Source organism: Juglans regia, chromosome 11 (assembly GCF_001411555.2).
Source record: "Juglans regia cultivar Chandler chromosome 11, Walnut 2.0, whole genome shotgun sequence".
In the NCBI taxonomy this organism is placed as follows: Eukaryota; Viridiplantae; Streptophyta; class Magnoliopsida; order Fagales; family Juglandaceae; genus Juglans; species Juglans regia.
Window position 1 is genome coordinate 34,180,023 of NC_049911.1, and position 23,089 is coordinate 34,203,111.

General features: G+C 35.3%; 3 protein-coding genes across 3 annotated transcripts; all 3 read right to left on the bottom strand.

Moving 5' to 3' along the window:
* Positions 1–6,312: 6,312 nt before the first annotated feature.
* Positions 6,313–7,594, bottom strand: LOC109009494 (dehydration-responsive element-binding protein 3-like). The gene is made up of 2 exons (XM_035683052.1): positions 6,572–7,594; positions 6,313–6,422 (listed from the first exon to the last, which is right to left on the bottom strand). The coding sequence occupies exon 1, from the start codon at positions 7,299–7,301 to the stop codon at positions 6,594–6,596; it is 708 nt and encodes a 235-aa protein (XP_035538945.1). The 5' UTR covers positions 7,302–7,594; the 3' UTR covers positions 6,313–6,422; positions 6,572–6,593.
* A 5,091-nt stretch (positions 7,595–12,685) lies between these two features.
* On the bottom strand, positions 12,686–16,621 carry LOC109009495. The gene is made up of 4 exons (XM_018989969.2): positions 16,202–16,621; positions 15,658–15,771; positions 15,488–15,558; positions 12,686–13,135 (listed from the first exon to the last, which is right to left on the bottom strand). The coding sequence occupies exons 1-4, from the start codon at positions 16,370–16,372 to the stop codon at positions 12,889–12,891; spliced, it is 603 nt and encodes a 200-aa protein (XP_018845514.2). The 5' UTR covers positions 16,373–16,621; the 3' UTR covers positions 12,686–12,888.
* Positions 16,622–18,617: 1,996 nt separating this feature from the next.
* Positions 18,618–22,147, bottom strand: LOC109009432 (probable glycosyltransferase At3g07620). Its single transcript, XM_035682604.1, has 4 exons — positions 21,224–22,147; positions 20,962–21,092; positions 19,778–20,126; positions 18,618–19,280 (listed from the first exon to the last, which is right to left on the bottom strand). The coding sequence occupies exons 1-4, from the start codon at positions 22,145–22,147 to the stop codon at positions 18,618–18,620; spliced, it is 2,067 nt and encodes a 688-aa protein (XP_035538497.1).
* Positions 22,148–23,089: the final 942 nt, after the last annotated feature.

The following is a 23,089-nucleotide window of genomic DNA, read 5'->3' on the forward strand; positions in this document are numbered from 1 at the left end:
AACTACATCCCAATACCTAGATCAAGTGATCATGATTAATGATTGTAAGAAATATATCGACATGGTGGGAAAATTGAAAAGTAATTTGAATTCATATATGTACTATACAAGCCACATTAATTAATCTGTTACTAACTTCTGAATTATTTTCTACTTGTTTTTAATTTGTTGTAATTATTAGATACTAAATTACCATCGGGATAAATGATGATCATCTGGCCGAATTTATAATAAGATTAATTGTGTCTGTTTCTCTTCAAATTATTTAATTACGTCATACAATTAATTTATAGAAGATCGATCTCAGTACTACTCTCAATCACAATCTCAATCCAAAGGATACTAATCATGTAGCTAGTGATGTAGTCTCAACAACTTAAAATAGGAAAAATTAGAATTTGTGAAGGATTATTTGCGACAATAACGATTATTTACGACAGAAACAGACTTATTTAGACAAGAATAATTATTTTCGTTGAAAATAACTGGTCACAAATTAGCAATTTTCTTGTAATGGCCGTTGTTTATGTTTTTAAAAAATAAAAGGAAGAGAATATTCCTCCTTATGACATGAGTGCATGTATATATATATATAATCTAGATCATAATTAATTAACAAATTCATTCGAAAACTCGTCATGATCATCTTTTGTTTGATAAACAAAATTCATTTGAAAATTCGTGATCTTTTGTTTATGCATGGTGATCAGATGATCAAGAATATTAATATTTTATGAATCCTTTCAAGATTTGTCTCAAAAAGGAAAATGCAATAACTGGACAATGGTAACTATATATTATTATAATTTTTCTATATATTATATATAATCATTTAACATAATATTAAATGATTGAAAAACTATTTATTATATATTATTTATTATAAATTATCATTCACTTATTTAGTATTACGTTAGAGAAGTTGATCAGAGGTTGGTTAATACAATTTTTCTATATGAAATTCTATTTTCAATAATTATCAAATAAAAAAAGTCATAGATAGATCATCTCCAAATGGATCATCCAGTGTCCAGTACTTCAACCCAAGCGGAGAAATTGATCAATTCCATGCACCCCTCCTCGTTTAGCTAGTTTTTTGCCTTTTGGGTACTTCCATTAACAGGCCAGCAATCTACTCGTGTTATAACCTGATAACTTGATAAGGAACATATATACCGTACCCTTTCTTCTTCGATGCCAATTCTTTGGTTCTCAGTATAGAGATGTCTATTTCTTTTCATAAAAGACCTAATAGAAGGAATGAGGTAACTCCTTATAAAGACCAATATGAGTTTGTTTCTAAACCGTGTGAGATTTCTTAACACGCCCCCTCACATGTGGGTTGATATTTCTGGTATCATCATTGTAGGTAGGTCGTAGGAGCTCATCATCGGTCATAGGTTAATATGCTCTGATACCATATATATAAAAACACTAATTTTTCTCTATAAAAAGTCTAATAGGAGGAGTGAAGTAACTCCGTATAAAAAACAGGATGAGTTTGTTCCTAAACCGTGTGAGACTTTTCAATACTCAAAACTTTTGAAACGACAAGATATATAAAACATTTGAAATGACTTAGGTGAATACTGCAAATAATTTAAAGAATCTAATAGATTTAAGAAGGTTATTTACCCACATTATAACCAGCTAAAAGCCGTGCGGCCAGTTACTCTGAAAGTCTTAACATCCATGTGATTTTTTCCTAGCTTTTTGAAGTCACACCAAAATTATTAATAATAGTGGAATCTTATTACATCAGTACGGAAACAGCATATCGCATCAAGCTGTTCTTGATATGTTTCTTTAGGTACAACTGGGGATTTTCGCATCCCCATTAATTCAACTAACCTTCCTTATAACAATTGAGCAATATTGATCGAGCACCACTAATCTTCCCCAAAAAAGAAAAAGAATATTGATATATACTTTGCAACATATAATTGACTTGTCCGAAAGAAGCCAAACCAGAAAAGGTCTGTGGAATTAGAACATAGAGAATAGATAGATTAATTAACAAATAGAAGACAAAAGCTGTGGAAAAAGGAATAGGGCCATATATAGGGACATGCAGGGATGGGTACTCTTTGGCCTAGCTTTTGAAGAAAAAGGCACATAGCTGATATAATGGGGTCATGGAGATTTGGTTTGCTCGTACAAGTAAACCTCTACATCAGCCTACAGGTGGAGATAACGCGTTCCATAAAGATCGAGAGATGGGAATTAGTGGCCCAAGTGGCCTTCAAATTAGATTGTGGTGTCTGACGATCTATATGATTGTGGGATCGATCGATCATGAAAGTATGCATATTTCTAGATCACATGATCAGAGATCAAAGAAGATCCGCTACAAAGTTTCCGATCGCATGAGTTTTCTCGACCAATTATTTGGATCATGGCTAGAAAACTGAAATATTGTCTGTGACGAAATGAACAAAAAATCTTGAGCAAATGGCCGTGGCCGGACTTTTCGAGTTATACATGGAAGTTCTATATACACTCCACGTACTAGGAAATTGATAGGCTTCAAATGGTTATTTTGGCATTAATTGGCTAGCTAGGGTTTTGGAAATTAAGTTGAATGAGAAAAAGAAAAAAGTGTAGTTTGTCTTTTTTCAAATTTTCAAAATTATTTATAATTTGCTATATATACTTCTGCGGTTTTCTTTTCTCTATCTTCCTTTTTTTTTTTTGGTGTTTAATACATAAGAGCATGCGCCTAATTAATTAGATCAGCCTTATAAAGCTCCTTTGACCACAGGTAATATTTAAGAGTCAATCCATATATTTACAATATTATATTACGTACGTACTTACCCTGAGAATATGTAATTTACATGCAGTAGTACTGCATGCATTTTGAATGAGATCATGATTCCAAATAATTTTGTATTAATATATTCGACATAATCCGTCTTCTTTTTTTCTTTTTTTCCCTGTTTTGGGAAGGATCCCTTGCAGAAGTGGTTGATCTATTTGGTCGGCAAAAGGAAGATTTTCTAGGCCGTAAATTACTAATTAAAGACATCATCAGCAGACTTTATCCATAACCTGCATGGCGCATACGTACACGACCGAAATTATAAAGTATGCACGTCTAAATCATGATTGGCAGATATTATTTATAAGATAATCATAGACTACTCTTAACAGTTCGAAGGTCTTTATCATACCACAAATGATCGCCATATATCTCGATCATTCTTTATCGATGTTTTGACTCTTCCTATATAATTTTGGTTGATTTTTTTATGGTTTATATATATCTTGAGTTAGGATTCCAAATATGGAAAATAGATTTAGTAATCATGCATGGGAGAATTATAATCCAATCTAATCAGCGTTAGGTACTATTGTATTCTTCAAGCTAATTAGCTTTTTCATGAGTATGCACTTCGTCGTTCGTTTGCTTATAATTTGTCATGATCAACTACCAAACTTGACATCTATGATGATGATGATATATATGTAGAATAAATTGCCATTTATTTGAGCCATTATTGTCTCATTAATTAATAATATTACACTAAAGGGTATATCGCCCACAAGCCATGCATAATTAATCTCCCTCAATGATGATAAAGGTTTTAATTAGAGTGTGACATAAAAGTGGAGATTGTAACGTCGGATATATATATATATATATATATATATGTATGACATTCATTGATGAAATTGATCAATTGATGGTTAAGGCATTATGTAAGTATCAAGCTAGAAGCTAATTTGTAGCTGGAATCCATGTGAAAAGAAATCTTTTATTTTTTTATTGGTGGGCTTTACTTTTTTCATAGAGAGGGTGTGCAGTACATTGTAAGAGTACTGTATCTAAAATTACTCTTTTTACAGTGGTTAATTGAGATATAAAATGATATATTAACTGAGTGATCTTGATCATGTATTTGTATTTATTGGGATATTATAAATGATATTAGTGAATCATTAATAAAGGTATAACTATACTTTTAACGTCATGCATAACGCAGAGCTTTCAGGGTGGTCCTGCATATATCATTACGAGATGTAAAAATTTATAAGCTCTTAGATTTTCTGGAACAAAAGTGTGAATAGTCAATGTCTGCTAAAAAAGAAGGAATGTCACGAACATGAAGGAATCCATAATTACCAGCTAGGAAAGCCCCCATATATATATATAGTCATAATTAATTCCCCGCGGCTTTGAAACCATTCAAAGCATTTAGGCACGATGGGTCTGAAGAACCGTTCTGATGATCCTCTGTTCACTTTATATAGAAGTGTTGATGGCGGCCATATATATATATATATATATATATGCATCCAAACCATGAAATTATTAATTAAGCAAGTTGTTTCGAGGTCAACCACTAGCTAATTAATCAAAGCACGGACCCAACATATATATGCTTCGATCATTATTATGTATTGTGCTAATTTGAAAATATAATCCTACGTACCACCATGTAGTTTTGCTGAAAAAAACAGGACGATTGATTGACTTTTTTTTTGTTATAATTATTGAAAGAAAAATTACATGATCATTCACACGTCACAAGATTTTGGAAAATTACAAGGCGTTCCCATTGTTTTGAATTAGACGGTAATCTTCCGTTGTCAGCTTTTAGAAAAAGGGTTTATGCCCAAGATATTTTCATCCACTATTATATATAAAATTAGTAAAATCTTTCGTCGACATGAAATCATTCATTATAAATTAGTGGTCAACAATGTGTAAAACATTTTTTTTTTTTTAATTTTAGAACATTCATCATGATGTACATCATGATTGACCACGACATGCAATTTAGACTTTGGCATCTATTATACTAACGTTGCGTTGAGATTTAGGGTAACGAGAGGGGTTGAAAATTTTGTGAATATTAGTTAAATAGTTTAAGTTAAGACGTTTTATTGGGTTTCAAAAAATGAGAGGAAAAATAGTTGAATAAATTAAAATATTATAAAGTATAATTTTTTAATATTATTTTTATTTTAAAATTTGAAAACGCTGTATTATTTTTTATATTTTATTTGAAAGTTTAAAAAAATTATATTGAGTTTTGTGTTTGGATAATGATTAAGTAATGATTAGATGAATGAAATAATTGTATTATTTTTGATATTTTGATTGGAAGCTTGAAAAAATTATATTGAGTTTTGTGTTTGAGTGATATTTAGAAAAAAATTATGAGAAGTTTTGAGAACCTCACTTCCTAAACATACCCAAAAACCATGCATTTAGGGGGATTTTTCCTGATTAATCCGACTATTTTGGCTTATTTAGTTTTTTTTTTGGTTTCGTATTAAATTTTGAAAGTTATGCTACTTCTCATTTTCCAAACATTTGCTGCATGTAGGCCGGGGAGAATATTATTATTGAAATCAGAAAAAGAGATTGAAAAAACTCGTGGTAAATATATTTACAAGACAAAAGATCAAGAAGAAAGAGTCGAAATGATCTAATCTTATATATGTATGTATAACGTGAACATTTCACCTTAACATCATTAGATAGAATAGGAAGCTTTCAACAACATATATAATTGTTTTCAGAGAGGGAGATATCGGGTTTTCCTTGGTTAATGGCCAAAGAACAGAGACGAGTGGAATACGTGGTTATATATATAGTTCTGTGCTTAATTTGTCTCATGTCCGTCCGCCAAAAGGCCAGAAATAAATATATATATATTTATATGGGAAATATCATGGACACCAGGCTTGATAGCCACCATTTTCTTCGTCCGTAAAAGAGCAAACGTCCAAATGCAAATGGCCAATTCTGCTCTGTTTAAGCAGTGGATATCATGCATACAGACTTGGTTAGTAGTAGGTAGAAAAGTTCAGATAAAAACTACAACCAGATTGGGGAAATTAAGGGGTCGTTTCACTGGTCACAGTCACAGCTCACGATGTTTCACCATCTATCATACTTCAGTCCATCAAAAGCTAAGCCGGTCCCCTCATATTTGTTTTGGCCGGAGGCCTCCACGCTAGAAACTATGAAAAATGGAGGATGCTGCTTCTACTGAGTTCAGTTATTCTGGACTAGTGTTTTTTTGTTTCGGGACTTCTCTTTCCTCTTGTTTTTCAGTTAAAACTTAATTAATATTCACTGTATACGAGGGAGGCACAATAATGTGGCGGACAAGATGGTCAACTTCACTTTATGAGGATCTTCATGGGATTTCGTTTTTGGAACGAACGCGAACGAATTAGCTAGACAAGATTCATTCTCCAAGATGAAACTTGGAACTTTTGTGCATTTGATCATAATTTATAACATCCTACTCGAGAGAGATGAGATGGGAAGGGGGGCAGCTGGGGGAGGCATTTATCTGCGAGAGGAGGAAGCATGTGCGAGGCAGAGGCCTTCATCTGTTAATTGCCACTTCGCAACAAACATGGCAACGAAATTAATGCGTTTTCCTTTTCGGAACCTAAAACTAAACCGTACATGAGTTAGATGACGAAGAGGTTACATAAACAAAACACACAGAGACAGACAAAAAAGAGAGAGTTTTTAACCCTTCATAGAAAAAGTAAAAGGGCTTAAAACCAAGAAAAGAAAACAAAAGATGAGATAGACACTCACATTCACAAAATACAGCACTAAGCTAATATTTATATCCCACATATAAACCAGCTTCAAAGCTATTTGGTGCTCCATTCTGATCTGGCACTGCCAATTGATCGCAAGCATACCCACCATCCTCCACGCTTTGCAGCCATGGCGGCGAGTACATCTCCCACCCATCCACCGAATCCACGAACACGAACTCCTTCCCCGAGTACTCTGACTCATAACTCGTCCCCAAACTCGGCAACTCTACGATCTCACTCAACTCCTCCGACTCTTTCGACAAGTCCATCCCCGAAACCAGTGACGACAACGACGACGATGGCGAGTCGAACTTATCCATCTGGGCTGCTTTGGCCGCCGCGGCCTGCACGTCACGTGGAGAGAGAGAGACCGGGCGGGGCAGTGAGTGGGCGAGCTCCGGGAAATTGAGTATGGCCGAGTTTCCTTTGATGCTCAGAGCAGCCACGTCGTGGGCTCTAGCGGCCATTTCCGGGGTAGGGAAAGTGCCAAGCCAAATGCGGGATTTCTTTCTAGGCTCGCGGATTTCGGACACCCATTTTCCCCAGTTTCTCATGCGGACGCCGCGGTATACTGGTTTCTTGGCGGAGTCCCGGATGCGCTTGTTTTGTTTGGACTCTGGTGACTGCAGTTTGGAATCTCCAGGCGAAGATGGGGATGGTGGATTGGATGATAATGAGTTGGAGCTGCTTTCTGTTTCTGAGTTATGGGGTTCACTACTCATTGTTATTGGTCACCCTGCTGATAATTGTCTGTAAATTGGGCCAGCGAAGAGGGTGTTGTTTTCTGTGGGCAAAAAGAAAGTAGTTGTTTGGAAGTGGCCGAAAGAAAGAAAGAAAGAAAGAACACAGGCGATGGAGAGGTCCAGTTTGGGCTCTTTACAACAATGGTAACGATCAATAATGAATAAAAGTAGAGAATTAATGCTTAAAAGAGAGCATCGAAGAAAAATTGGCAGAGAAAATCGATGAGGAAGAGAACATACGCGCAGCTTATGCTATGATAATTTTGAGGCCTTTCTTTTTCCCTCATTCCCAATAAGTTATACAACTCTACCTTATAAGGACTCCAAGCAAAACACAGAGAGAGAGGGTCCACAAGCGAAATGGGTGAACTTGACTCTCCGAGATTTCACTCACAGAAGGAGAGAGTATCCATTTGTAATAAAAATATTAATATATTTTGATCATCAATCTTATAATAATAATTCTAAGAATTTTATTCGAATCCCGTTTCAACCTTCTACTGCTAATGTTTTACGTTCAGATAAATCGTCTCTATAAATTTATTACATTCTCCCCGACTTTCCTACGTGAAAGAATGGGGCCCAACCCTCTTTTATTTTCACTACTTTCACCTGTGTTCACTGTTCATTTATCCCTTCCCTTCGTTTTGTTCTTTCCTGTCATCAACTCTGAACATGATTACCTTTTTGTCCTCTTTTCGACATTATCTCTTTCATTTAAAATCTCAATTGAAGGGTATAATTAAACACGTGATGTTTAATTATATCTTTTTGAGGAAAGTAAAAAAAAATTTAACTAATACGGTCATAAATTATCGTGCATTTACATGCAGCTGAAGAATACTTATTTACTCAAATATGTTAACAGAAGAGACAGGATAATAATAAATTAAATATTATTTATCTTAAAATCAATGTAGTATATAAAAATTTTGGATGCGCTCTTGATTTAATATATGAATTGTGGGGTTACGTACGTACGTCACGTCCTGGTGTTCATTTCACATGCAGTATATGATGTTATGGTTTCTGTGCATTGTTTTTTTTATTTTTTATTTTTTATCGGGGATTCGGTTTTGATGTGTGATGGATATTTTGAGGCACTTAACCAGGGTTAGCAATGTCGATCGATGGCCATGGTCAAGCTGATGAGATGAACAAGAAACAAATTATTATGTCACTTCGGTCAAAAACACGAGGCTCGAATTCATTTGGTCCCGACTCCAACCAGAACAAACAGCTCCTGAGCTGTCAACAATTGCTTTTCAATTGACCCACTTCATTCATCACTCAGAAAATAAAAATGCGATTTATATTTATAATATGCATCATTCGATGGTCAGTACTCTGTCCATTTCATAGCGCCATAGTTTCTGAAATGCCGTCAAAATCATGATCATCAAGTGTCTAATAAAAGCTGCATCTTGTTGCAAGTCGTTTCTAAAAGGAGTACTTTACGGGCCTTAATCACACGTATATAGGATCACTAATTACTTAAGAGACCATTAAACTCATATGTTTTTATTTAAAATTATGTATATTTTATGAATGGATATATAAATACATGATCAACTTCATGGTTCTGGCCGATTATATATTCATGTGACAATGAACTTCATGGTTCTTTTTAGAACAAGGGATTACTTTATATAGATAGATATGCCGATTTGTCCATTTGTTTATATACATGATATGATGATTTGTGCTGATTCTAGCAATGGCAACATATATATGCATTTAACTATAATATTTGCGCTTGCCCCAATCTCAAGATAATAAAGCCTGTTTGGAAAAAAAAAAGAGAGAGATCTTTCTTAATTAATAATAAATTGCTGGCCAATGGACTGATTATCCAAGGCATGGTAGAGGTTGCAATATTGTTCTCTACTACTCCTTACAACTCAGACATCAAAACATGGACCCACATGATGACCACCGGGCCCCACCCCCCATCTGGGTCCCAGCCACATTACGACTATGTTGCACCCACGGTGCATCGGTGTGACCGTGTGGTCTCGCCACCATTATACATACATATTGCATAATAATATAAATGCTTTTTATATCCTAATAAATGAACTCACCCCACTTCTTTTATAAAATAATTTCTTTCTCTCTCTAGCAAAATTCATCAAGCTGCTAGGAGCAGCTTCTTCCCCGACGAGTTGGGCAATCCTTGTCATTATGGACATACTTGCACGTACGAGTAAAATAAAAGGTTGAACAGTACAGCATTTTGTTAATGTTGTTGAATAAATTCATGGACATTCAGTTTTTTTTTTATTTTAAAAAAATAGACACGTGAATTCTATATTGTTTAATTTTAATTAGTGTGTACTCCAAATAATATAGAGTAATGTTAGAGAAAAGTCATTATAACAGTGCACACTTTATACTTATTGCGTGGCTGCTTCTAGTTGATTGTTCTCAACACTCACTTATAGAGATGTGTAGTCTAAATGATACCACATCATGTATATAAAATAGATACTCTCAATAATAATTTATATCTATATTTATTCAATAATATAACCCCATATATATATATATAGAAATCCACATGCATGCTATTTCTCTCCGCATTATATATATATATATATATATATATAATTAGAAAAACCTCAAAAACAAGTCCATGCATGCAGTACTCTTTTAAGAGAAAAAGCCATTTTCTTAGAAAAAAAATATTCATGCCACATTAAACGAAGAGTAATACTACGTGCGTAAGTATCGTGCAGTTATTTTAAAAAAGAGTAAGATTTATTAATAAAAATTAATTTTTTTTATATGAATCTTATATTTATTTATTTTTTTTAAAAATAATTTCACGACTCTTCCGCGCTCAAAATTACAACTACCATTTCAAATAAATGAATCATCATCCCAATGTCTTTGAGATCCCATTCTAATTTTCCACAGGGCTTGTAGAAGACGATGAAACCGTACCTGCAAAAATGAGCTGTTGGTGAAAGTAAATTTGGACCCATAATCAATTATTATCAGTCTGCGATATAAAGTTGATGAAACCGTCTGTCTCTATCACTCGTACAAAACAATGGAGAACCCAACCATATCCTCTGCCACACATTTAATTTGATTCACCCACATCATTCCCTAACTTCCGGGTCATACCGAATACAAACACTAAATTGGATATACAAGTATTCCTAATCTGGGCCACTCTAATTATTTGGACATTATAATTCTCTGAAGAAAAAAAGTCTTACTTTTAATTAAGTTCGTTATAATCATAAAAAAATAATATTATAATTTTTTAATTATATTAATTGAATTCCATGAGGACGAATCTACAAAAAGATTCATGTATTAAAGGGGCATATATATATTTTTTTTGGTAATTACCTTTAATTTGAAACTTCAGATGAAGTCGATATAAACTTGTAAAGCTATTTTTGAAAAAGTCAAGAAAGTCATAATCACCTGTATGCCTTGGTCTGGCTGTGAATACTGAATTTTCTACTTGTACCTCAGACATGAGACGACACAGATCACTGTTTTTTTTTTTTTTTTTTGCTTTGGGGACCCGAGCAGGCATATTTGGCTCAGTGGAATAATAAACCTTGAAACCGTAAGCTGGAATTAACCGATCGAAGGACAGGGAGCCACAGCATTCTCAAGGACGAAAGTACATGCATTTCCTTGTTATTTCAAGATGGGGAGTAAACCCCAAGTGTTCTTAGTACTTTAATTCCCTTCTGTGCCACTGATCTCCAGTCAGTCTATCATGCATGGTGTATGTAATATATATAGTAAATATTGGGCTGCTCATGAGTACCATATGTAATATGTATCCGATTCAAATCCTCCTTAAAAAAAGTTGGAAAAAAATATTTACTTTCCATATATCGTTTCTCAAATAGTTGTTAGGTTTCTGAATTGATCTCCCCAAGTACTTATGAATATATAAGTGATATGATCTAAACCTAATTAATGTTGGAGCCTAGCTTTTATTCAACAGAACTACTACTACGTACATGTAGGACAGCAGTGTTTTCTCATCGCATTAATTACTGACTACCCTTCATTGCTTAGTACACTTGCTTGGATTTTCTTATATATAATGATCAGTAGACTGAAGAGGGAGGGCCGAGGGGAGAGGAGGGCTAGGAAGGGTCACAATACATGATGCGGCTTCACCGCTAGCTTGTTTGAGTCACATGCATTGTCCCTTTCACCAAGGATATCACAATTTCTACAAAATTTAACTCCGTATATGAAGGATTTAATGAATATGCCACAGTGTTCTATTCTCCTGTAATATTTCATGTGCAAGCAAGCCCACTTCATTTGTATATTGGGACACAGACACGCTCACTCTCGATACAGCCATGCATGGATCAATGTCTGAATTGTTGACATTAATTCACATATGGGAAGTGGGGCCTGACCTAAGCATTTTTTTTTTAAAATTTGTTGGTCATCGATGTTGATGCAGCTGTTGCTTTCAGGTTCCGTTCTTGTGCAGTTTAGGCGCATGGATACATATTCATAATATAGGTTTTTTTATATACATGGTCGGTCACATGCGGATACACAGACACAGAGTAAAAAGATAGATATTATCGATCTCAATTCTAGCTTTGACCTAAAGCATGACCGTCCTTTACTACTGCAAGTTCAGAAACTCGTGCTTTTGTAATGGCATTCCATAACACTGTCATGTGATGCATTGGGCTCCTTTTCTAAGTTTGAATGCAGCTGCACTACATGGCTAGGTAAAATCGAAGGAAGGTCATGGGAAAACTATCATTTTGTCTGACATACACGAACGTAGCTCTGGCCCATTCAATTTCTTATCTTTTGGTCAAAAAGTAGTCCAACTTCGATCATTCGAGACCATTGATTAGCTCCTTCTGTTTTTCAAAGGACGGCCATATTAGAACATCGAAACCATCTTATGATTGACGGCATAGCTGATGGACAAAGGTTCAAGAATTATGGAACAACCTGAGTGTTTAATAATATGGTACAGCAATATTGCATCATCTTCACTTCGTGAACTGAACTACATTCATAATATCATATCCCCTATAAGGTCAAAAAGTGAATTAAAACAGAAATACTGTTGATTAATTGTTGGGTAGAAATTTCGTAGTCCACTTTTGTCTTCCCCTGCTACGTTCACATGGTGAGCATGCACATAATATCCAAAAAAAAAAAAAAAAAAAAACATGTAGGAACCTGTACGTGTACTGAAAAACAGAGGAAATCTAGTTCGATTGGTTTTCATTTGGTTTACCTGGAAAAGCTCGCCAATCAAGCAAGGAGCAATAATCCCAGAAATAGCCGATTTCAGCTCTTCAGAGCTCAAGTACGAGGAGATAAATTTGGAAAATCATCAATTAGAAAATCACCAAATGAAAGTGGATTCAGTACTTTTTTTTCTTGGTTCATTATTCCAACAAGTTAGAAAATAAAAGAATGTCTCTTATCAATTGTTAGACTGTTTAAAAGACGCCTGCCTCTTTGCGGTTAATGCAAAGGAATATAAATGATGTAATTTCTAGTATTACACCGTTACAGACAGTGAGAGGGCTTTTCCTCCTTACCCTTTCCTTCTCTTGGGGCTCAGAATGAATTCGTCATCATCATCACTCTCATTAATTATTCTTTTCTTAGCTTTCAAATTGCCATTCTTTGATGCCTGCTGTTGCTTCTGTGAACTCTCAGGTTTACTAAGTGGTTTTAAAGATTTAATAGGAGTTCCCATCCGAAGTTCCTTTTGCCTTCTCTGCTTCTTCTCATATGCCTTTTTAGCTCTTTCAGAGGAGAGCAATCCATGCTCCATCATCCTGCAATTGGAGATATGTTATTCATTTTCGCATAACTCCGCACTAATTGTTTTACTCAGTCGGGGTAAAAGTAACAATAAATACTACATCTTCAGCATAGAATGATTTTCAACGAATAGCATTCATACGGCAAACGAGAGAGAGTTTACTGGTTGCAGAGTCCAAGAAGCAACAATCATAAAGTTGCTCCTTTCTGCTATGCCGCTTTCTGTGAAAGGATGTCATATCCCACTCAAAAAATTATTTCATGCAACACATAGTAGCTACGGCTATCAACAATGCATTATGGATATCTGAGTCAAGACTGTCAAGTAACTATTCAAAAAGCACTAAGAATTTCCGTCCCATGATTTATTTTCCCTTCAAGCAACTTTTATCCAAATATTAACTTAAAGGAACATTTGAATGCTCTTGGCTGTTAGCTTTCGCATGCAATTGGAAAGACATGGTGTGATATCCATAGGGTCACAATGGAGAAGGCACCCCTGCCATTTAGGTATTAAAATGATTTTAACTGGTAGTTTCAGGAGTCTATTTTCGTTTTCGTTATAGCTTAACCCATAGGGTTGGAAATTCTAAATCAGTGGATGCTAGACTTCCATCTCGGCATTTTAGACTTTTAGTAGAAAATTTGGATTATTTGGTGCGTCTAAACTGTCTTTTCACACTGTGGATCATTGGAATCAGAATGCTGAGAGAGAGCACCCAATGGATATGAGTTAATATAATGGCGAGCTGCAAATCAGGTGCTTTGGAGTCAGTCATAGTGGAGGCCAACCGCAAGAAAGGCACCGAGTTAAACACATTGTCTGAAGCCCAAGCCAAATCCAAGCTTTGGTTAGCTCAAACTATCTCAGATAGACAAGTTGTTTAAACTGGTGCCAAATAACTATGGGTATCGTTGTGTCTGTTGATCAAATAGGTGCCCCCTTGACAAAATCTAATGCATGAATTACAATGCAAGGGGCCTGCAACAACTACCCAAATCACCACGGTGAGGCCGGAAAAGGGGGGGGGGGGGGGGACTCAATAAGTTGGCAATGAAAATATTTTTAACTAGTGGAACTGAAAGACACAATCTATGTTAACAGTTGATAGTACTAATATTTGCAACAGATTCATGCAAATAACTATAAGTAGTAGCGTACATCAGATGAAGCTTAATTTGGGTTGGATTGCTCAAAGACTGATGCGAGAAAGGAAATCATAAGTTGGCTTGGAATCCAAGACTACAATTCGTCAACTGGAAAGGTCATGATGGTAGGAGTGCCCAAGTTGTAGGCTTACTGCCAATACATGGATACACCATCTCCCAGTTTTTCTAACCCAGAACATTGCCCACTTACTCCAGAGGGAGAGCAAAAACAAGTTAAGCAAATTATCATCTTGTCAGTGGCAATTTCCCCCAAATAAATGGAGGTACAATTGTTGGTGGAGGTCCTTCAAGCCAAAGAGGTGTCCCAAACAAATGTTAGGATAAGTGAACCACCTTGCCTCATTAGCCAGAAAGGGCATTACAATTGTGAAAGAGATAACTATGCAAGCCTAATGATCCAATCCAGAAAGAAACCAAGTGAAAGTAATATCCAAGAATTAAAGATCTAACTAATAAAACCTTACTTTTGATCATTTTGACCTTGTACAGGCTATCTACCATGCTCATGCCTCTGTCAGCAACCTAACACAGGAGCCCAGAGCCAATGACGAGCTGGTTGAGCTACTATATGCAAGGTCAGCAGAAAAGGAGGTATCACAAACCTTTTCTCTGGCTTCCTCCCTTCATTTAAGTGTGAAGTTATCATTGCCATAAAGTATTCACTTATGTGATGCATATTAGAGTGCGTGTGCATTCCCTTCAAACAAGAAGTTAGTTTAGTTACACAATCAAAACGTGCAGCAAAAACTTGTTTGCAATATAGCCAGACCAACAATCACCAGACCCCAGAATCTAGTTTTAGGTCCTCACTGCATCCAAGAAGCTGTCCAGGCTTTGTTTTGTCAACACTAGCATGTCCAATGGCCCAAAGAATCTCATTCTAAGTTTCTAACTAATGATCTTTCCTTTTGTCTACAGGAGATTGGTTACAACGAACACCTGCCTACTGCAAGGTTAGGCTCTGCCCTTCCCCTAGAGTCCACTCAGGGTTGAAGGAGAAGTTAGCCAACATTTTAAGAAAACGAATTACGAAATCCCAAGATAGGTATCAGGAATAAAAAATGGTCTACTTTTGTGCTGAGCAACAAATAGAGTAAACCAAGTTTCATACTTCACAGGTTCAAAAGTGAGCATCACATATACTCAATCGGATTAAATACAGTTATGCCAGTGGTAAGAATAGACAGAAGGCTCACCAAAATTCTGCCATTTCGCTTGTGGGGATCTGTTTTGACAATGACTCATAGAAAATCCTCAGGGGTTCTCTCTGTCAGTAGAAAGCAGCAAAATTAAGGTATAAGTGGCGTTACATCACTATAGGCATTTCTAAAGAAAGAAACAGAGAGTAATGGCACGGGCACAGAACCTCTTCAGGAGGATCACATTTCTGACCGGGCAAAGTGTACACTTTCTTCTCTCTTACTCTGGTAGTAGTCTTTGTTGTTGTTTTTGCTGATGCTGATGTTGTTTTCGACTTAACCTTCACATTTAGCAGAACTTAGTTAAATTTAACGCAAAGACTTATCTAAGTTTATCGCACTCAGTGTGAGATGAATACAATTGATACGGAGAAGTCTTCAGATAACAAGGACCAGACTGAAGACCATATCCATATTGCCCCCAGAAATACCCAATTCATTGCGACTTTTCCAGATGGACTTTTACAGATGGATTTACAAAAACCACATCTATATAAATCCAATCCATCAAAATCATTGCAAACGACCCAGAAACTCCAAAATCCAAATCATCCCATCGACTGCGAATTCAGAACCCACATAACAAAGAAATTCCCAAGCGCTACCTAAATCGCCTAATTGAGGAACTAATCAATAAGAACCATCTAAGCTAGAAAGAACACAAATAAACAACTCCGAAACACAAAAAGCAATGAGATTTCAGATGGGCACCTCAGTTTTGACTACAGTAGTCACAGATTTCTGCTTTGAATCAATAGGCTGTTTGATTGAGCCCTCAACCTTCTTCCTGTTGGCGGCAGAAGAATTCAACTTTCCTTTGGAAGGACCATCTTGCAGGCTCGGCCTCACCTTCACCACACAGCTTTTTGTCTCCGTAGCCATTGATATGAAAAATATATAAATCTGTGCTATTGATCTGATAATTCCTTTATCTTCTTCTTCTTATTATTGCTTTGCCCTCCAGTCGATTATTCATCAGCTCTATATTGTCCCTCCTCACCCCTGTAATAATGCTACGACTCTCCGTAAAAATCAATGAGTATTTATTTATTCTGTGAAAAAATAAATAAAGAGGCAGAAATCGGGTAAAATATGAAAAAGGTGTTGGATTTGCAGGTTGACGTTGTTTAACTGCCTTTTTAAAACCAACGGCAACGGATGAATGAAGCAAAGATTTTAACTACGTTGTACCTTCCGGCGGCTGAGCTTTGTTATGACAATAAACCGTAGAAATCCAAGTGTCTAACGGAGCCAGGTTAGGATACGGCTGTGCCCCCCATCCTATTTACAAATTTGAGGTATAACATATCATTTATTGTAAGATTTATTAATTATTATACTTATAAAAGTGTAAAAATATTTATATATACATTTTTTTTATATAAACGGATATGTTAGGCATTCACATCATATATGTGGTGTTTCAATAAAAAATTTACAAATAGATTTATTGTGACTGATTATAATATTTTATTTATTTAAGAAAGGGTAATGGATGAGATAGTCGGAATAGATAGAGTAACCACGCTAGCATGAGAACATCCGATTCTTATCATTAATAGTAGAATCCTTATTTTCTACAACTTCTCATTTAAATACTTTTTACCGTTTTTAAAAAAAATAGATATCATATCTTATATGTGTCGTGTCAATAAAAAACTTACAAATACATTTATTCAATACATAATTACCGATTAGAATATTTTATTCATTTTAAAAAGGATAATGAATGAGATAGTCATAATAGATAGGGCGACCACGTTAGCAAGAGGGCACCCGATTATTATAATTAATTGTAGTATTCTTATTTTGTACAATTTTTCACTAAAATATTTTTTACAATTCAAAAAGAAATAAATATCACATCATATATATGTCGTGTCAATAAAAAAAACTTATAAATAAATTTATTCAATACATAATGGCCGGTTAGAATATTTTATTTAAAGGGTAATGAATAAGATAGTTATAATAGATAGGGAGACCACGTTAGCTAAGACATTCTTATCATTAATTGTAGTATTTTTATTTTCTACAACTTTTCATCTAAGTAATTTTTACAATGTGTAGAAAAATAGATACGTGACATAGGCCTCATCAGTACATTAGATATTGTATTAAATATTGTTCATAAACAGCGTTAAATACAATACATTCACATGCTATGCTTATTCCTCTTGAACTGTAAAAAAGAAAAAAAAAAAATTGAATAAGAGAATTGTAGAATCTCAATCCTTATACCATTGTAATATAATCAGTTTTTAACTTTTTACTAACTTTCTCGTGACCAATAATTATGACACGTGTCCTGCTGCTAAGAATTTTATCGTCACGCTAACGACTGGTTTAACGGAATATTTTCCTTACTGTATTATTCATGCCACGGTTTTCTGACCTTGACCAAGTGTGAAAGCTATTTTTCTTCTTCGCCGCCAGCATAAAGGATATTTTTGACCGGAGTTTAGACAACAAAAATTGATTCAAAGCTTAAGAGAAAACATTAAATTAAACAATCACATATTTAAGAGAAAGAGTTCAACTATATATAATCATTTTTATATATTTTTTTACATATTTTACTGATATAATTAACTAAAATAATTATTTTATATTAAAAAAAATAACGTAACTAATTACATTAAAGAAATGCACAAAGAATACAGATAAGGATCCCAAGAGCTATTCAATTATATTGGTACATATCCATACTCATTTCTTTGCATTTCAAGATTGTAAGTGTAAAAAATTCATTGGAATCGCGTCCATTGTTTTTCTTGAATTGGGAAATTGCATAATTCAAGAGTGTAAAATAACATCATAATGAAAAGGGAAGAAGCGAATGAATAGAAAAGGCTACAGGTACATAGAGTTGAACTTTTCTTTTGTGTTTTTTTGTCAAGGAACTAATGGGCATACTCTAACCTCTTCTCTCAAACTGAACGTAAAAACTTTGAAACATTGAATTTGAAAAATTGAAATTGAAATTTTTCTGGGGCTTCGTGTAAATGTTCCTACTCCAGTTTGGTCCGAGGGTGCTGGGACTGGAGTATGGAACTTGGTGGCACCAGAACAAGTGGTTCTGGAGCAATCTTTGACGATTTTGGAGGAGCTAGCTAACATTTCTTATCTATATGTGGCTTATTTGATTAAGTCTATTGTACCAAGTGGAGTGCAGAATCATATAAAAGATGTCATACTTCACAGGCTTGGCATGCCAAAGAAAATGCATTTGTACCTTTTTGACCCCCATATGTAGCTCAAGATACCTTTCCTTTGGTATTGAAAGGAGTATACCTTTCAAGTTTGGAATATCCTTCTCCAAGACAAATACAGCAAAGGATTCCCAATTCAAAACTTCAAAAAAGGGAGGAACAAAATTGTCAGATATGATCACTGGGACACACTCATAAAATATGGCCTCCACCACTCGTGGACTGTTGACTTCGTAGCCTTTTGCACATATACAATACTTGCTGCTCTTCATGTGCTGAATATAGTTCTTATTGCCCTTGACGTAAGGCATTCGACCAAAGATTTTCATGTCGGGATCTTTCTCTCCCCAATTTTGTAACAGAATTGGCCGTAGATAACCATGCATGCTTCCTGCAAAGAAAGCTAGGATTGACCTCTCGGAGGGAGGTTTTCCTCCAAGTTCCCGTAGTAGGTTCTGAGGTGAGCGTACTAATGTTTCCGGAAGAGATACATCCTTTCCGAGAACAAAACCTTTCATATCAGCATTGCAGAGGGCTCTTATGCACTTATTCATATGCTTCCTTGTTTCTTCTAAGGCCTGAGGAAGTGACATTTCATTAGAACAATACATCCATCTAATGTGATTAGGATTTGATAATGATTTGAAATTCAGGTTTTCGATGGCACAGTAAAATGGTTATTGAATTCATTATAAAAAGCACTCGAACTTACATCCAATATTCTAAAACATGGTCATGCTTGTACTCCAAGCAGAAAAATCATAATAATCATAATCAGTCACTAGACTTAAAAAGATGTGTGATCGCGAGTTCATAAAATGGTTATTATCAGAGGGAAACTAACACTGCTCCAAACTCAAGAGTATGATGCCTAACACAACAAATAAAATACCTAATAGTTTTCTGAATCATTTAGGCCATGTGAAATACTATGAAACAACGATTCATCCAAATGATGTGTTAGACAAAGTGGGATATCACTAGAATTTTTGTTAAGCCTTAAATGCCCCCAAGTGATTGGTAGAACATAGTTTTATCTTTTTTTTTTTAAAAGGTAGAAGCATGGGAAGCATACCCAGTCATGACAAGCAACAAGAAAATGATCTGCTCCTCCAGTTCTGTTCCAGAAAGGATGCTTCGCTGCAATCATGTCCAAGTAATTCTTCAAGTATTGTATAAGGTTCTTACGGCTGTGTGAATTAGGTACATATAATGTTAGCTCCAACATTCGAGAGCTGAAGGGTAAGTAAAACAAATGGGCCTTTGTAGGGTCTTTTGTCACAAATTTTTTGTTAGCTTCCAGCAGCTTCATGAACCATCCCTCAGATGCATATATTCCCGTGAGTAGTGGCTGGTGGAAGATGGGTTTTTCCCCCTCGCTGTAAATATAAACTTTGAGAATGTCTTCCATTAACTCATAACTCCTGCAATTTCGATGAAGATGCAATTCACTAGAGCATCACTGAATAATACCTTGTTTTTGTGTAAGACTTACTTGAGCTATACAGCTTGTGCTCATCTTAGAAAGAAATATAGGAAGAACGAATGATGGAAAAACAACAGTTAGACTATCCCAAGATAATACATTAGTCCAATGTTTCGCATAGATAGGATATTTAAATAAGGATGTTCTTCCAAATGTGGAACAAGGAAGACATAGCTCCAAGGTCTTAACTTGGGTGGTAATGATAGGTGGGGTTGAGGTATATCTGACATTCGAATTTTTCTAAACAAAAAGAGGGAGGAGAAAAACATTGAGAGAATCTCCCCAACTGAAGATACAAATCGTTCTAGAAAGTAATCGCATCCATTTTAACTAGAGAACCACGGGATCCTCATTCAATTTGGGTGAATCTTTCTTATCCCCCTGTTTGTTAAAGCCAACACAATTCAGATGAATTTTCGAACATACTGATTACCATCAACATATCTTACACATATATCTGTATATAGACAGAAAACCATTTTGCACAGCATTCTTACATCCAGTCCATACAACCAAAAACAAATAAAAAGAAAAACAACTGCCAATTTTTTTTTTTTTTTCAATTTGGTCACTTCAATAAGGTATAGAAGAGAGAGGATCAGAAGAGAAGGGGAGAAAAGGCGACCCTTATTTGAAAGTTGCCTGCCCATGTAGAAAATCCCTCTTTTAGTGACAGAATTTCCACGTGTAAAAAACACTTAAAACACTGAGGTTTTTACAAGACAATCATCATAAGGAATGAGCTAATATACAAAAGGATATGATTAGCTTGCCTTTTAAACATGGAAACATTCCTGTAGAGAGGAGCATGAAGCTTTAGATCATTTTTTACGATGGGTGCATTTTCGATCAGTGATTTTGCATAAAGTAACTCTTGGTCAACAGCAGAAGACCATTCTGGTACCTACAAACAAAATGGAAAAATAATTAAGAAAAAAAATAAAGCTATTTATTCACGAAGAATTCAATCCCCTTTAATACAATGACAGAAGGAAACGCCCCACCATAGTTTCAAGCGAAAGTTCAAACACATACCATTGACTGGTTTAAAGAATGACTCCGAAGCAACAACTCGTTCATCTCAGATATTGAAACTACCACAGAGGGTGGCTTCCCACGCCCCTTAGTCACCTTGGGGACTCCATTCCCAGAAGAAGAATTGGCTGACGGGGTGAGGCCACTTTGCAATTGCCCACGTTTTGTATCACTCATAGGAGTGGTATTTCCAATTTTCACCTCTAAGGATGTATTTGAATCAACAACGGGTGTTCTAATATCTGTATCCATGATGATGAGGGAAGCTGCCTTGGGTGATGCATTCATAGGTGATGTTGCAGGCAAAGGACTTGCAGGACGAGCACCTGAGTTTCCAATATGTTTTGATATGGGAGTAACAGTTCCATTTCCAACCTTACCTACCGAAAGATTATCATCTATATTATTTTTCTTCTGATGGAAGCCTTGCTGAGGTTCTTTAACGGCCTCCTCCGGTGCAGATCTATTACCCGAGTCTTTTGTATTCAAAATTGTAGAATTTCTGTTTAGCACTTCCAGATTCTCGGATGAAGACCCCTTAAAAACATTGTCATTCTCATCTAATCCCAAAGACTTGTTTGGATCTCCATTTCTATCTGAGACAAGACCATTCTTAAGATCATTTCCATCCATTACTTTGGACATGCTGGTATTATTAGCTGTCTCATTAACAACAGATGTATTCGTGGAGTTTGAAACATTCAAAAGCATCATGTTACCAATCATCTCAGGTTCAGAGGGTGAATTTCCAATCTGAAAGCTACTATTTCCCACTGCCGAATGCTGATCAGCAGAAAATAAAGACCATAGAGCATTACCATACGGAAGTTCGAAAAACTGGAATGTTGTAATCACTGCAAACATCATGCCCATAAGCCATAGGAGTCTCCTGGTCTCTACCTGACATAGAACTTGCCAATCCATCCTGAGAAACCAAAATGTTTGTTGTTGGCTAATTCTCAGTGGACATAATCAACCCCGAAAATTATCCCAAATCTTCAAGTTTAGATAGAAAGACAGCCCTTTTCCTAATTGACAAACAACTTAATAGTTCTTCAAGTCTGTCCTCAAATGAATGACATGAGCAAGAGAAAATCAAGGATAATTTCAGAAGATTTAAAACACCATGCATTAAAAATTAGGAAAAAAAATTATGATGAGAATTTCACTTCCATGCAAACAGCACGGGGTTTACCACACATCAATGAAGAACTTACAACCAGAACAAATCATGATTATTAAGTTTGGCAAGACTATTTCTGACCAATCTCAACCTAGATTGATTCTACCATTATCTACTTTAATCAAGGATTTTGTATTACATAAACCAAACAATAGAATTTGATGTAGTTTACACATTTTCCCTTTATCTATGAAAAATGATAGAGTTACAGCTTGTAGACACAACTTTTATTAAAAAATATTTTTTTTTTTCAATATTTTTGAATGCTGGTTGTCAAATGATGTGATTTAATTAAAATGAAAACTAATATTCAGGTTACTACCTAGCTATACACAACTTTAGATCAAACAACAAACGCTATATATATATATATAGCTCCTAATTGCACACAGAAAACATAATTATAAAATATTCAGGTTCCTCCGATATCTACCAAGCTAAAATTTCCCCAAGCAATCAACGTTAAACTTGTATACTTCGCCATGCAATAAGGAAATAAATGTTCAACATCCACCTTCACGGGAAACAAAAGTGCTCATTAGCCTACAATAAAAAAGCAGGGCCTGTACAGATTTTTTTTCAACAAAGCAACAATGTTTCCAATAAAGGAGAAGCAAATTAAACATTCATTTGTCAATACCATGTTGATGTTCAGCTGCCCATAAAAAAAATACCAATATGAT